The sequence below is a fragment of the Phyllostomus hastatus genome, unplaced genomic scaffold, assembly GCF_019186645.2.
Source record: "Phyllostomus hastatus isolate PE091 unplaced genomic scaffold, TTU_PhHast_1.1 phas_scaffold_182, whole genome shotgun sequence".
NCBI lineage: Eukaryota > Metazoa > Chordata > Mammalia > Chiroptera > Phyllostomidae > Phyllostomus > Phyllostomus hastatus.
The window spans coordinates 16,032,406-16,046,007 of record NW_025334013.1 but is presented as its reverse complement, the minus strand read 5'-3'; the positions used below and the strand labels follow the sequence as shown (position 1 = coordinate 16,046,007).

Below are 13,602 nucleotides of genomic sequence, written 5' to 3'. Positions count from 1 at the left end.
CGCTACGTGGTCCCGCCCCCAAAGTTGGCGCGAGATCCGAACGTCGGCGGAGGCTGTTGTGGCAGTTCCCCGAGGCGGCTGGAGTTTCTACCCGGTGTCGCGTTGGCTTGGCCTCCTCAGCGGGCATGAGGCGCGGAGACCCGGAGGAGGAGGCCTGCGGGGTATGGCTGGACGCGGCGGCGCTGAAGAGGCGGAAAGTGCAGGTGGGACGCTGGGGAGCGAAAATGTGTTTGGGGGACGGTGAGGTGAGGAAAGTGAAGTCGGAGGAGACAGAAAGGAACCGCTTTGGGAATTCAAAGACAAGGGGGAGTGGAACCTGAAGAAGGATGAAAAATGGAGTTTGGGGAGGGCGGAGAGAAAATGGGGGCGGAAGAAGACCACAGGGAATGGAAATACGGGACAGCAGGTTTCCAAGTGTGTGTCGGGGCGGGTGGAAAGAGGTCGCTCCGAGGAGTCTGATCGGGCAGGCGGACTCCGGAGGAACTCGGGGTCCCCGCAAGGGCTTCTCCGCAGAAGCGCTGGGGGATTCCCATCCTGCGGGGCCGCCAGGGTGCAGGCCATCTACCTGCGGGGACCAGGAAATTCAGGGGAAAAATAGAAGAGACGGGATGGGGAACTGGCGTAATATTTATTGAGCATCCACCGGGTGCCAGATACACTGGTTAAGCACTTAATATGCATTGTATGTATCATCACATGTATGGGAATGAGGAAACTGAGGCTGAGTAACTAAACCAGGTGCGCCCGAATAGGAAGGGTTGGACATTACACCCAGGTTTGTCACGTATACAAACTCTGTGTTAGTGATTACAAAGGAACTAACATGAGACAGTCTTTAATGTTTATTGAGCATTTTAAACTCTGCATTGTGTTAAGTATTTCAGATATGTTCTCTTGTTTGGTGCAACTCTATGTGGTAGATAGAAGGATAATAGCCATGTGGTCCATGAAAACTGCGGCTGAAAACGCTCAAGACTCTAAGTCTTAGAGGGAAGACAAGAGATGCACTTTGCTGCGGTAGTGCATGCTTTACTACTGGTAGGTACTCACAAAAAATCAGTGAAGTAGATACTACCATAATCTCTGCTTACGGATGAAAAACTGAGGCTGTGACTGAGACATTTACACAAGTAAGCAGGGGTTCAAGCCCAGTTCTCACCGCTGCAAAGGCCAGTGCTGTTACGCTCTACGAGACAGGATATAGGCCCAGATGAGTTGTTTCGAGGGAAATGTGATTTGGGAGGTGAGATTATTGTGATGTGGAGTTAACGAGGAAGATTTAACTGAGCAGGTGGGAAGGGATTTGAGATTAGGCAGGTTGCTGAATTTGGATAGTTTGGGCAATAATCTCAAGACCAGGTGGTTAATCTGTTACAGTAAACCATGAATGACGGTCTTTTCTGTGGGTGGCTACAACTTGCTTAACTGAGTACTGTTAAAAAAAAAAAGCATTTTACAACTAAAGTCATTTTTGAGAAGTAACAAATGAACCACCTGCTCCTTTAATTTTTTTAACTTAATGTTTTTGTGATAGATAATACATTTCACATAGTACATAATTTGAAATGTATAGAATACGCAGTAAAGGATCTCCCTAATACTCCTAACCTTCCTGCCGCATGTCAGAGGCCACGACTTCCTTGTGTATCCTTCCAGAGATATTCTGTGTACCTACAAGCAAATGCACATCTTCTTCTAAATAGGAGCATATTATTCATTGTTCTGCAGTTTGCCTTCTCACTTATTCCATATTATGGATCATTTTATATGTATTCATAAAGAGCCATTATTTTTAAACACTATATAGTATTCCATTACATGGAATAGTATCCCTTAATACGACAGTATTGTCTTCGTCTGCTCTAGTAAGAACTTTCTCCTGTTCTGCAGGTGGCCACATTCTCACTGTGCTCACACGGCCTTTCCTTGGTGCAAGCTGTGGGAAGAGAGAGATGGGGGGAGAGAGAAGATACAGGCATACCTCGGTTTTATTGTACTTCACAAATGTTGCAATTTTTACAAATTGAAGGCAAGATCCTCTGCTAGCAAGAAGATTACAGTTTGCTTAATTGTGATACTCACTTTATTGAGGTGGTCTGGAAGCTGTTTAAACAAAAATTTGAACTTCCACAGCTGAAAAAGTCTTTTAAAAAGAAAAGGTTTACTGGGTCATTGCTAGCAAGAAAAAATGGCCATGTCCTGGGGCATGAAGTCAAAACCACCAGCAGCAGTGCCAGGTGGAATAGGTAACATGTCTGTCCTCCTGGAGTCGGCAAGAGTTTTTATACGTCAAGTAGGAAGGAGAAAGATGTAAATTGTTTTGAAAGAATTTAAATTGACTGTACAGATAAAGGGAGTGCGAGGAGGGAGTCGGGCTGGTTCTGGGGTAGGCACAGGGTCTGTAAAGAAGACGTGTTTGCTCCTTTGGATCGGCAGGCAACAGTCGGGAAGAAGTTCGTGCATGCTCAGTATGTGATGGCTCTTGGGGTTCAGTGGCACCTGGCTAGTCTCTTATTTGGATAATGGCAGAAATAGCCACCTGGAAGTTAATTCAGAGTTCCAGCACACACTCAGGAATGTAAGCAGCCTTGTTGGTTTTTGCTCTGCAGTTGTTAACTGATTAATCCCTTCCTATCCCTTCCTTCCACTCTCTGGCCTGCTGTAATTTAAGTTAGGATTTCTCAGAATATATATTTTCCTTGTCAAACCAAACCCTCAATATCTTTGAGGAATGTCTATAGATAGATCCGTGTGTGCTTGGCTTGAGGGCCACCAAGAAGGCCAGTACGGCTGGAGCAGGGTGAGGCAGAGGAGAGTAGATGAGATTTAAAAGGTGTAAGAGGGCATATGAGGCCAGATTGTGCCTGTGGGGTTGACGCTTCGATATAGGAATTTTGGGAGGAAACAGTTCAGTCCATAGCAAGTCTGTATATACATCTATTTACATTTACCAGTTCTTTATTGACAAAAAGTTATCTCTAATCTTTTGCTATTAAAAACACTTGTGATGCCCTGGCTGGAGTGGCTCAGTGGATTGAGTGCCGGCCTGTGAACCAGTGGGCTGCTGGTTTGATTCCCAGTCAGGGCACATGCCTGGGTTGCAGGTCAGGTTCCCAGTGGGGGGTGTGCGAGAGGCAACCACACATTGATGTTTCTCTTTCTCTCTTTCTCCCTCCCTTCCCCTCTCTCTATAAATAAATAAAATCTTTTTTTTTTTAATTCATAATATCAAGTTTTGGCAAGTCCTTTGCCCATTTTGTAGTTGATTGGTTGGTTGTTTTTTTTGCTGAGTTGTAGGAGTTCTTTATATATTCTGTGTATTAATCCCTTATCAGATAATATGATTTACAAATATTTTCTCCCATTCTATATGTTATCTTTTTACTTTCTTGATAATGTCCTTGGAGGCACAAAAGATTTTAATTTTTAAAAAATTTTTTTTAGATTTTATTTATTTATTTTTAGAGAGAGGGAAAGGGAAGGAGAAAGAGAAACATCAGTATGTGGTTGCCTCTAATGTCTCCCCCCTCCCCCCGGGGACCTGTCCCAAAGCCCAGGCACATTCCCTGACTGAGAATCGAACCAGCGACTCTTTGGTTTGCAGGCTCTGGCACTCAATCCACTGAGCCACACCAGCTAGGGCTGTATTTTCTTTCAAATATTAGTTCATAGATTGATGCGGACCCTGGCTCTGGGGTCCATGTCATTATGGATGAAAATGAGACATTCACACAGATTACTGAGTCCTGTGTGGGGAAGAGGGACTGAGCGGCCACTCTCTCAAGGGGAGAGCACCCCGCCTTCCCGCCCGAGCAGGCTTTTATTAGGAACACAGATATAGTTTGTTGATTACAGTCTGGCAGGGAAGATCAAACGAATAGATAGCTTTCAAAGGGCTGACAGGGCTCATGCTGAGTTTGGGGTTTTATCACTTAAGAGCTACGGGACCTAAAAGCCTAGTTTCATTTCCTGCCCATGCCTTCATATTCTAATTCAAGAGCATCTTCAGCAAGCAGGTCTCACAGGATCTTGCATATTTTATGTCCCAGGTATAATTACTCCAGTGGTCCACCGACTCTGGTCTGGACTGCACCGCCCCTTGTTATATCCACAGGCCTGAGTCGGGCAGAGGAGACAAAGGCAGCCGGAGACTTGGATTTCTCACAGCCAGAACAAGGACTCAGGCTTTCGTCAAAGCTGAGGGGGCATGGGTGGATGTCGATCACCCCCTCATTTCCACAGCCCCCTGAGTCTCTTCCCTGGGGGCTTTTCCCACATGATTGTGCCTGTCTTAGGGTCATTCTCTTCAGAGAATTGTTACCCGTCATTGACTACCGACCAAGCAATGGGAGCCAGACATAGAGCAGGCAGCGCTCATGCCAGGGAAATAAGTTTATCTCCTTATTGTCTCCTGGTTCGGAGGTCTCTCACTCAGCCTTAGCCATGGTGGGGTCACAGCTCCCTGAGATCAGGCAGGGCGGACCCCAACAATAGATTACTTTGTTAACTTGTTAGATTACTGTGGGAGGAAAACTGTCACGGTTTCGGTGGGTGACCCTCTCATTCTAGCTGTTTTTTGGGCCTTATGTGTGACATCAGTTTTACGGCGACAGGAACTCAGCTTGCTCACAGTATTAGAAAAGCCTTAGTGTTTTCTGACAGCTTTGTTGATGTTGAAAATATATTGAGTAGGTACATACAAAACAGACAGGAATGTGTCCTTTCTATATGTCCACCTTCTTTGTAAAATATTTATTGAATTGAGTACTTAACTGTGTTAAGCAAGTTGTGTGGAGGATTGAAGAGAGGTGAATGAAATGTTGATCCTAGGGTTTGTAGGATATCTTGAAATACCAAATGGTAAATGTCAAGTTCAGAAGAGGAAGAGGTCTCATATGGCTGTGGGAATCAGGAATGCTTGGGGGTAAGCTGAGGAATATGTAGTATTACAGAATTGAGTGTGAAAAGGCCCTTCTATGTGAAGCACAGAAGTGAGGAAGGTGGAGGCCGTAAGAGAGGTTGGCATCTAGCAGAGTATAATGTTACAGGGTACACGAAGGGTCTGGTAATGGGGGAAAAGTTACTCTGGAATGTGAGTTTGTGCAGCTAAGAGTCTACCCTTTATGCCGTAGGTAGCAGAGAAACTATTGATAGAACAGTGTTACAGTATGGTCACAGTTGTTCTTTAAGAAGATTGATCTGGCCCTGGCTTGTGTGGCTCAGTGGTTTGAGTGCTGGCCTATGAACCAAAGGGTTGCTGGTTCGATTCCCAGTCAGGGCACATGCCTGGGTTGCGGGCCAGGTCCCCAGTTGGGGGCGTGAGAGGCAACCACACATTGATGTTTCTCTCCCTCTCTTTCTCCCTTCCTTCCCCTTGCTCTATAAATAAACGAACGAATGAATAAACGAATGAATAAACAAATATTTTTAAAAAACCTGCTTGGACTATTACATATAGAAAAGTGATTAGATAAATGGCTCAGTGGATTGAGTGCCAGCCTGTGAACCTAAGGTCACCGGTTTGATTCCCACTCAGGGCACGTGCCTAGGTTGTAGGCCAGGTCCTCAGTTCGGGGTATGCGAGAAGCAACCTATCCATGTATCTCTCACACATTGATGTTTCTCTCCCTCTCTCACTCTCCCTCTCTCTAAAAATAAATAAATAAATAAATAAAATCTTAGAAAAAGAAGATTGATGTGTATGTGGGTCTGATTGATACAGGTAGTGAGTGGGAGCCTGCCCAGTTAAGAGAGCATGGTAATAGACATGCAAGGGTTTATGAAATCCTGAACTAGGGTAATGTATTACTTGTTTTGCAGGTTTGGAGAGTTTGAAGTAAGGTTTGAATTAAAACTTTGTTATTAATTTAACAGAGCTTATTTATGTTGTTGGAGATGAATAGGATCCTGACAGCTTTTCTTGGTCAGACTCCTTAAATAGTTTTCATTAGGACATCCCTTTTTTTTTTTTTACTCTTTAAAATAGATTTTATTTACTTATTTGAGAGGGGAGGGAGGGGGAAAAAGAAGATGAGAACTATAGACATGTGAGAGAAACACTCATTAGTTGTCTTCCCTTTGCATCTTGACCAGGGACTGAATCTGCTACTCAACCATGTCCCCCAACCCGGAATCCTTTGCTTTGCCAGACGACCCCCAACTGAGCCACACAGTCAGGGTTGTTATTAATTTATCAATAAGTTTAAGTCCTCGAGGGGTACAGCGTAACATGGGTTCTGTGTCCAATGGCCTTAGCAGGAAGGTTGCTTCAGAATGTAGCATGAACCAGCCACTGTTTCCATGTGCACGAGTTACCTTTCCCCAGATGATTCTGGTTTTGTTTGGTTTACCACCAGGAGTCACTGTGTTCTTTGCTTTGTACACATAAGCACATCTCTTTCCTAGATAGAATTCAGTTTCATCTCTGGCATAAACACCTTCAATTTTAAAAAGAGCTGTGTGTTCCCTCTGGTTCCGGAGACACCATTTATAGCCAGCAAAAATGGCCTTGGACCACAGCCTCCGAGACACATTTGTTGTAGAAGTCCTGTTCCTGGCAGGCACCACAGGCTTCAAGATGGCAAAAAAAGGGACATCCCTTTTATATATATATATATATATATATATATATATTTTATTGATTATGCTATTACAGTTTTCCCATTTTCCCCCTTTCACTCCCCTCCACCCTGCACACCCTCTCCCACCCACATTCCCAACCTTTAGTTCATGTCCATGTGTCATACATATAAGTTCTTTGGCTTGTACATTTTCTATACCGTTCTTACCCTCCCCCCTGTTTATTTTCTACCTACCATCTCTGCTACTTATTCTCTGTACCTTTTCCCTCAGTCTCCTCCCATTCCCCTGTTAATAACCCTCCAAGAGATCTCCATTTCTGTGGTTCTGTTCCTGTTCTAGTTGTTTGCTTAGTTTCTTTTGGTTTTGCTTTAGGTGTGGTTGTTAATAATTGTGATTTTGCCGTCCTTTTACTGTACATGTTTTTTTTTATGTTCTTTTTCTTAGATAAATCCCTTTAACATTTCATATAATAAGAGCTTGGTGATGATGAACTCCTTTAACTTGACCTTCTCTGGGAAGCGATTTGTCTGCCCTTCCATTCTAAATGAAAGCTTTGCTGGATGGGGTAATATTGGATGTAGGTCCTTGCCTTTCATGACTTGGAATACTTCTTTCCAGCCCCTTGCCTGCGAGGTCTCTTTTGAGAAATCAGCTGACAGTCTTATGAGCACTCCTTTGTAGGTAACTGTCTCCTTTTCTCTTGCTGCTTCTAGGATCCTCTCCTCATCTTTAATCTTGGCTAATGTAATTATGATGTGCCTTGGTATGTTCCTCCTTGGGTCCAACTTCTTTGGGGCTCTCTGAGCTTCCTGGACTTCCTGGAAATCTATTTCTTTTGCCAGATTGGGGAAGTTCTCCTTCATTATTTGTTCAAATAAGTTTTCAACTTCTTGATCTTCTTTTTCTCCTTCTGGTACCCCTATAATTCAGATGTTGGAACGTTTCAAGATGTCCTGGAGGTTCCTAAGCCTCTCCTCATTTTTTTGAATTTTTGTTTCTTCATTCTTTTCTTTTTAGATGTTTCTTTCTTCCTTCTGGTCCACACCATTGATTTGAGTCCCAGTTTTCTTCCCATCACTGTTGATTCCCTGTACATTTTCCTTTATTTCACTTAGCATAGCCTTCATTTTTTCCTCTAATTTTTTTTTTAATATTTTATTTATTTATTTTTAGAGAGGGAAGGGAGGGCGATAGAGAGAGAGAGAGAAACATCGATGTGCGGTTGCTGGGGTTTATGGCCTGCAACCCAGGAATGTACCCTGGCTGGGAATCGAACCTGGGACACTTTGGTTCCCAGCCCGCACTCAATCCACTGAGCTACGCCAGCCAGGGCTCATGTTTTCCTCTAATTTTTGACCAAATTCAACCAGTTCTGTGAGCATCCTGATTATCAGTGTTTTTGAACTGTGCATCTGATAGGTTGGCTATCTCTTCATTGCTTAGTTGTATTTTTTTTGGAGCTTTGATCTGTTCTTTCATTTGGGCCATTCTTTTTTGTCTTGATGCACCTGTTATGTAGTGAGGGGCAGAGCCCTAGGTATTCACCTGGTGGGGGGTAACCCACGTCACTGGGTTGTGACACTGTTTGTGGGACAGAGGTCCAAGAGGGAACAATGGTGCTCTCTCTGCTCTCTGCCAGTTTGCAGTCACTTCCCCCATTACCCACAAGCAGATTGGGCCCTTCTGGTGCTGATTCCTGGTGGGTGCGCTTGTATATGTTCTAGGACCCTGTGGGTCTCTCCTGTGAGGCTGGGAGTTTCTCCTGCTGCCACCTCAACCCCCACAGGTGTTTTCAATAGGTGGTTTGAGGCTTTATTTCCCTGCACTGGGGCCCTGGGTTGCTCAGTCTGTTCCGCTACCCATTTTCGTCTGGTTTATCTGTGAATGTGGGACCGCCCAGTCTGCCAGTCACCTTGTGCTGTGCCCCTCCACAATCCGCCGCTTCGCTGGGTCTGCCAGCTGCAGCTTTTCCACGAGCCCTCTCTGCCCTGGCTGCTGGTCTCTGCCCCGGCTGCCCATCTCTGCCCCTCCTACCGGTCTGGATGAAAGTGTCTTCTTTAACTCCTTGTTTGTTGGACTTCCATACAGTTCAATTTTCTGTCAGTTATGGCTGTTTTTTGTTTTTAAATTGTTGTTGTCCTTTTGGTTGTGTGAGGAGGCACAGTGTGTCTACCTACGCCTCCATCTTGGCCGGAAGTCCAGGGGACACCCTTATTAGGTAGCGTCACCCTTTTAGTGTGACTTGATGAGGCATGTTAGTGACTGGTTGGAAAAGGTTTTTGTCCAAAATGTCATCAAATTAGTGCTGTAAGAGACTAAGGAGGAACGGGGGACTTGGGGATGGTGCTGTCAGTGATGCTAGAAGTGGGAAGAGATGAGTATGGGTTCTGAGAAGCATAAAGGAAGAGATAGTATGGCTTAAAGAATGAAACCCATACATTTGTGTATACCAAAGCTACGTTAGTTTATATGGAAAGTATAAATTCATACGCAAATTCAAAACCAGAGTCACCATTATGGAAAAAAAGGAAGTTGGATCAAATTATGTATTAGACTTGTATTGAAGGCCACATGAATCATTAAACAAGGAATTGAATTGGTTTGAAAGCAGAACTTTAAGGCAAGTTTACAGGTAAATGATCAGAAAAGATAAAGAGAATGCGGGCTCAACTGAATTTAAGTGCTGTGGAAGAATGAAACCATTTTCTAATAGTAAAAGGGGTGAAGTTTATGATCTCAGATCTGCTTTGATACTTTGTGGAGTATAAGGGTCACACTTTTGGGATGATTTGCAGCCCTCCCACCTCCCAAAAAAGGCATCACTCTTTGTAGGAATACATAGTTGTAGGAAGTCAGTTTTTCCTCCTACCACTCTGAAAGAAGAAAACTTGATGGGGCCATGAATGTGATATACCAAAGAACTAGAGATTCTCTGATTTGGAGGGACTATGTTTCTTAAGATTAGGTTGGTTAGGGCGTTCTTGTAGGGCAAGAAGAGTTAATACCTAGGCTGTGGCTCACTAAGGGATTTGGTCCTATAGGAGTCCTATGCCTGTTAGGCTTTCTCATGCTGTGTTCTGTACACACTGGGGCTGCCTGTACTTTGAGGTAGGGGTAATCTGCTGAAGGACTTTGTGCCTGGGCCCTTCTCAGTTCCTCGTGACCTGATCTTAGCCTTAACATTCCACTGAGATAAGTGTAGATCCTCGAAGCCATGGGTCTTCTAAGAGGGCTACAGCTGGGGCAATACCACTCATGACATCACTCTGAGCTAAGGAATGAGCATCCCTTTTATTCCTCCTGAGTACGGTCAACTTGGAAAGCCAAGCTTTATTCCTGGATGTTTTGCTAACTAAGGTCTTACTGCTTATCATTTGATAATCTGGAGTTTTCTTTAAGTCATCTTTATGGGATTTAGCATACTTGTAGCAATTTAAATAACTATTACTAGTTTTTTCCCTTAAGCTATAAGCTTTACAAGGGCAGAAACAGTCTGTTTTATTCATCACTGTATTCCCATTTTTAGCATATAAGGTGCTCAAATACTTGTTGGAATAGTAACTCACATTATTTCACCTATCTAGAATGAGGATCTCATAAAATTTAGTATTTGCTCGGGCTTCCTTGTAGCATGGCAGCCAGGTTCCAATAGTGAGCATCTGAAGAAAGCAAGGCAGAAGTGCAGAGCATTTTTATGACTTAGTCTGGGAAATCATGTATGTTAGTTCTGTATCATACTTTGTCAGGCAGTGAGAGAGTTCTTCTCAAGTTCAGGGTAAGGGAGTATGGTTCTCACTACTTGATGAGAGGAGTGGCAAGCTCACATAAGAAGAGCATGAGAAATGAAAGATCCTGTATTGGCCATCTTTGACAAAGAGAGTCCTTTGAAGTTTGTAGTTTTTGTCAAATTTGGAAAATTTTTGCCATAATTTCTTCAAATATATTTTGTCCTCATCTGCCTTGATTTTGGAATTCTAGGAATGCTTGATAGCCTACAGATCATTGAAACTTTTATTCTTTTCAATTTTTCTCTTTTTGCTTCATTTTTAATAGTTTATATTATTACCTTCAGATCGACTGTTATTTTCTTATGTAGTCTCTAATTTGTTAATTAAACCCATCTTGTGAATTTGTCATATCTTTTATTTCTCTTATTTTCATATTTTCCTTTAAATCCTTGAGTATATTTATAGTAATTAAGGTCTGCTAATTCTTTCATCCCTGATATTTCTGAGTCTGCTTCTTTCGATTCCCATTACCCCCGAACTGTGGATCTTTTCCTTCTTCTTCCCATATCTAGTAATTTTTATTGTATGCTAGCATCTTCAGTGCTACGTTTTTAGGATCTGGATTTTGTTGTCTTTAAAGAATACTGAAATTTGTTAAGGTAGGTAGTTACTTCCTAATCAGCTTGCTACTTTAAATGCTTTTAAGTTTTGTTAAGACAAGTTTGGAATTGCTTTTGCTCTAGGGCTAGGTTAGCTTTAAGGCTAAGGGGTGACCCTTCTGAGAACTCTCCTGAACATCGCTGATATTCAAGGAGGTCTCTCCTCTCTGGCTGCAAGCCAGCCTTGTGTGACTTGATGGGATTATTTAGTTTACAATCCTGGCATTTCTTTCTTTTAAAGATTTTATTTATTTATTTTTAGAGAGGGGGGAAGGGAGGAAGAGGTAGAGAAACATCAATGTGTGGTTGCCTTGCATGCCCCCTACTGGGGACCTGGCCCGTAATCCAGGCATGTGCCCTGATCAGGAATGGAACCCGCAGCCCTTTGGTTCATAGGCCGGCACTCAATCCACTGAGCCACACCAGCTAGGGCACATCCTGGCATTTCTTTGTCCGGCCCCATGGGGTATCACCTAACACATGCGTAGGTCAGTATTCATAATAGACTGAAGGGGGGGATCTCTTTGTAGATTTCTGGATATATTTCTCTGTGCTGCAAATCCCAGCCACCTCAGCTTCCTCAAATTCTGATCTCAATTTACTCCATTCATCAAGACTGCAGCGCTCTGCCTGGTACTCTACATTGCAGCCTGGAAAGTACTTCCAAGCAGAAAGCTAGTGATCACAGGACCCCCTTTGTTTTACTTCTCAGAAATTCTTTCCAGGAATCACCGTCCTGCAGTGTTAATCCACTGTCTGTAATCAGTTGTTTCATGTAATTTACCCAGTTTTCTAGATTTGTATGTTAGAAGGGAGAGCTCTGTACCAGTATTAGAAGTCAAAGTATGAATTTTAAGTCCTGGATTTCTTTCTTCTTTTAACCACTTAAATTTTTGGTTTCCAAATGGAAAAATGAAATAGAGTTAGCTTTGGGCTGGGATTAGTAATTTCGGTCCAGGTTTCACACCTGTTTCTAACTTGCATGAATATTGGCAAGCCTCATTTTTTCTTTGACTTTTACAGACAGACTGAATTGAATACAACCCTATTCTCCCTACTTCTCAGGCATTTCATAACAAGCAAATAGAAACAAAAACAGATCTCACTAAATAAGGGTTATAAAAGCTGACACTTCCAAAACCTCTCTGGACTGTCTTCTAATTCATACTGTAAAGTACAACATACAGGGGCCTGAAATGAAAGTGTATTTAAGACTGACGCTGAAACTATTGAAATGCATCAACTGCTGCTTATGGAGACTCACTGTCTTTAACTGTAAATTCCTCCTTGGAATCTGTTTTCCACGAGGAAGAAGAAAGACAGGGCTGTAGTTGGAATGTGTGATTCCTGAGAAAAACACATCATCGATATGGCAGGAAATGGTGGAAGATGATGTACAGCAAAAAGTACCTAAGAAGTAGGATCTGAGTGGATCCCAAAGGGTCCACTGCGGGGGCGGTCACTGATGTTGATTGAATTTCTCCTGTCTGGCTGCTGTTTTGATATTAATAAGTTCTATTCTTTTTTCTCTCCATTTTCAGACACATTTAATCAAGTCAAGCACCAAAATGCTAACGCTCTTCCCTGGAGAGAGAAGGGCTAAGATCTCGTTTACTCAGAGAACTCCGTCTGCAGGTGTTCGGCAGACCAGCATTGCCTCCTTCTTCGCCTTGCAGCCAGGTATGACGACCTGTCTGGGAGCGCCCAGAAAGTAAAAAAGAGTGCGCTTTTTTCATGCTAGAACGAACGTTTATAGGTGGTGACACCAGGGCATTGTGTTAAAATAGCTTATCTATTAGAAGTTATAAAACATAAGAAATCGTCATGAAAATCAATATAAGATTTGTCTGTGAAAGTTATCACCTTGAAAAGCAATATATACATGCTTTTACAAACATACTTTTCTGGTTCTGTTTTGCTCAGTCTAGTATTAAATATTCATATTCCCTGTCAGCACAGCAAGGAAAGGTATACTGGGGAGTTGAGGGTATACATGGGAGCTCACCTTCAGTTAGGTGTGTGTCTTGGATTGGTCACAATGAGGAGTCTGTATAAGATTAATTGATATTTTTATATAAAGCTTCTCAAATTATTTGAGGTTCATCGATGCCTTTTTTCTTAGAAAGGTTGGCATTAAAGCTGGCTTGGGTCTCATCGTCCTTGGACAGTTCTTTGTTTTCCTGCCCCACTCCAGGGGACCAGCTGACTGAGAGCAGGCTGGGGCTCACAGAGCAAGGTTCCTGCTAGTAGGAGGGTGCTGGAAGGAGAGCTCTCACTCTCGTGTGATTCCCAGCATTTCTTTGCATAAACCTCCAAAATGCACTCTCTCTACCCAAACAAAAAACCCTTTTTGCTTTAACAAGGACAGACTTTTTACAAAAACATTTTACAAATTTCAAATTCTGGTCTGTTCTACAGTCTATATAGAATTCTTAGGCAAAACTGAGAACTCTCACAAAGCATAGTTTCTGCAGTGTAATTCTTAGAGGAGAAGAAATTGGTAATTCAGTTTTGTTTATAATCAGGTCTTTGTATAATTTCGTTGGGGGTGAATTCCATAGCATTAGTCCTTAAGGCAGAACAGGGTACGTTCCACACCTTGTAAAACTGGTAGGCCGGACACTAGCAGTTGT

At 42.9% G+C, this 13,602-nt stretch overlaps 2 protein-coding genes across 3 annotated transcripts in view; one reads left to right on the top strand and one right to left on the bottom strand.

The window, feature by feature from the left end:
* Positions 1-36: 36 nt before the first annotated feature.
* Positions 37-13,602, top strand: part of LOC123831721 (aurora kinase A and ninein interacting protein) — a 16,867-nt gene continuing 3,301 nt past the window's right edge. For both annotated transcript variants that reach the window (XM_045858845.1, XM_045858844.1), the window contains exons 1-2: positions 37-203; positions 12,511-12,649. In XM_045858845.1, coding sequence (XP_045714801.1) covers positions 126-203; positions 12,511-12,649 — 217 coding nt within the window. In that variant the 5' untranslated portion in view covers positions 37-125. The remainder of the gene's footprint in view (positions 204-12,510; positions 12,650-13,602) is intronic.
* LOC123831634 (60S ribosomal protein L35a-like) lies at positions 6,203-10,447 on the bottom strand. Its single transcript, XM_045858707.1, is given in 3 exon segments — positions 6,203-6,288; positions 6,291-6,553; positions 10,407-10,447. Coding segments are annotated over 3 exon segments (390 nt in total).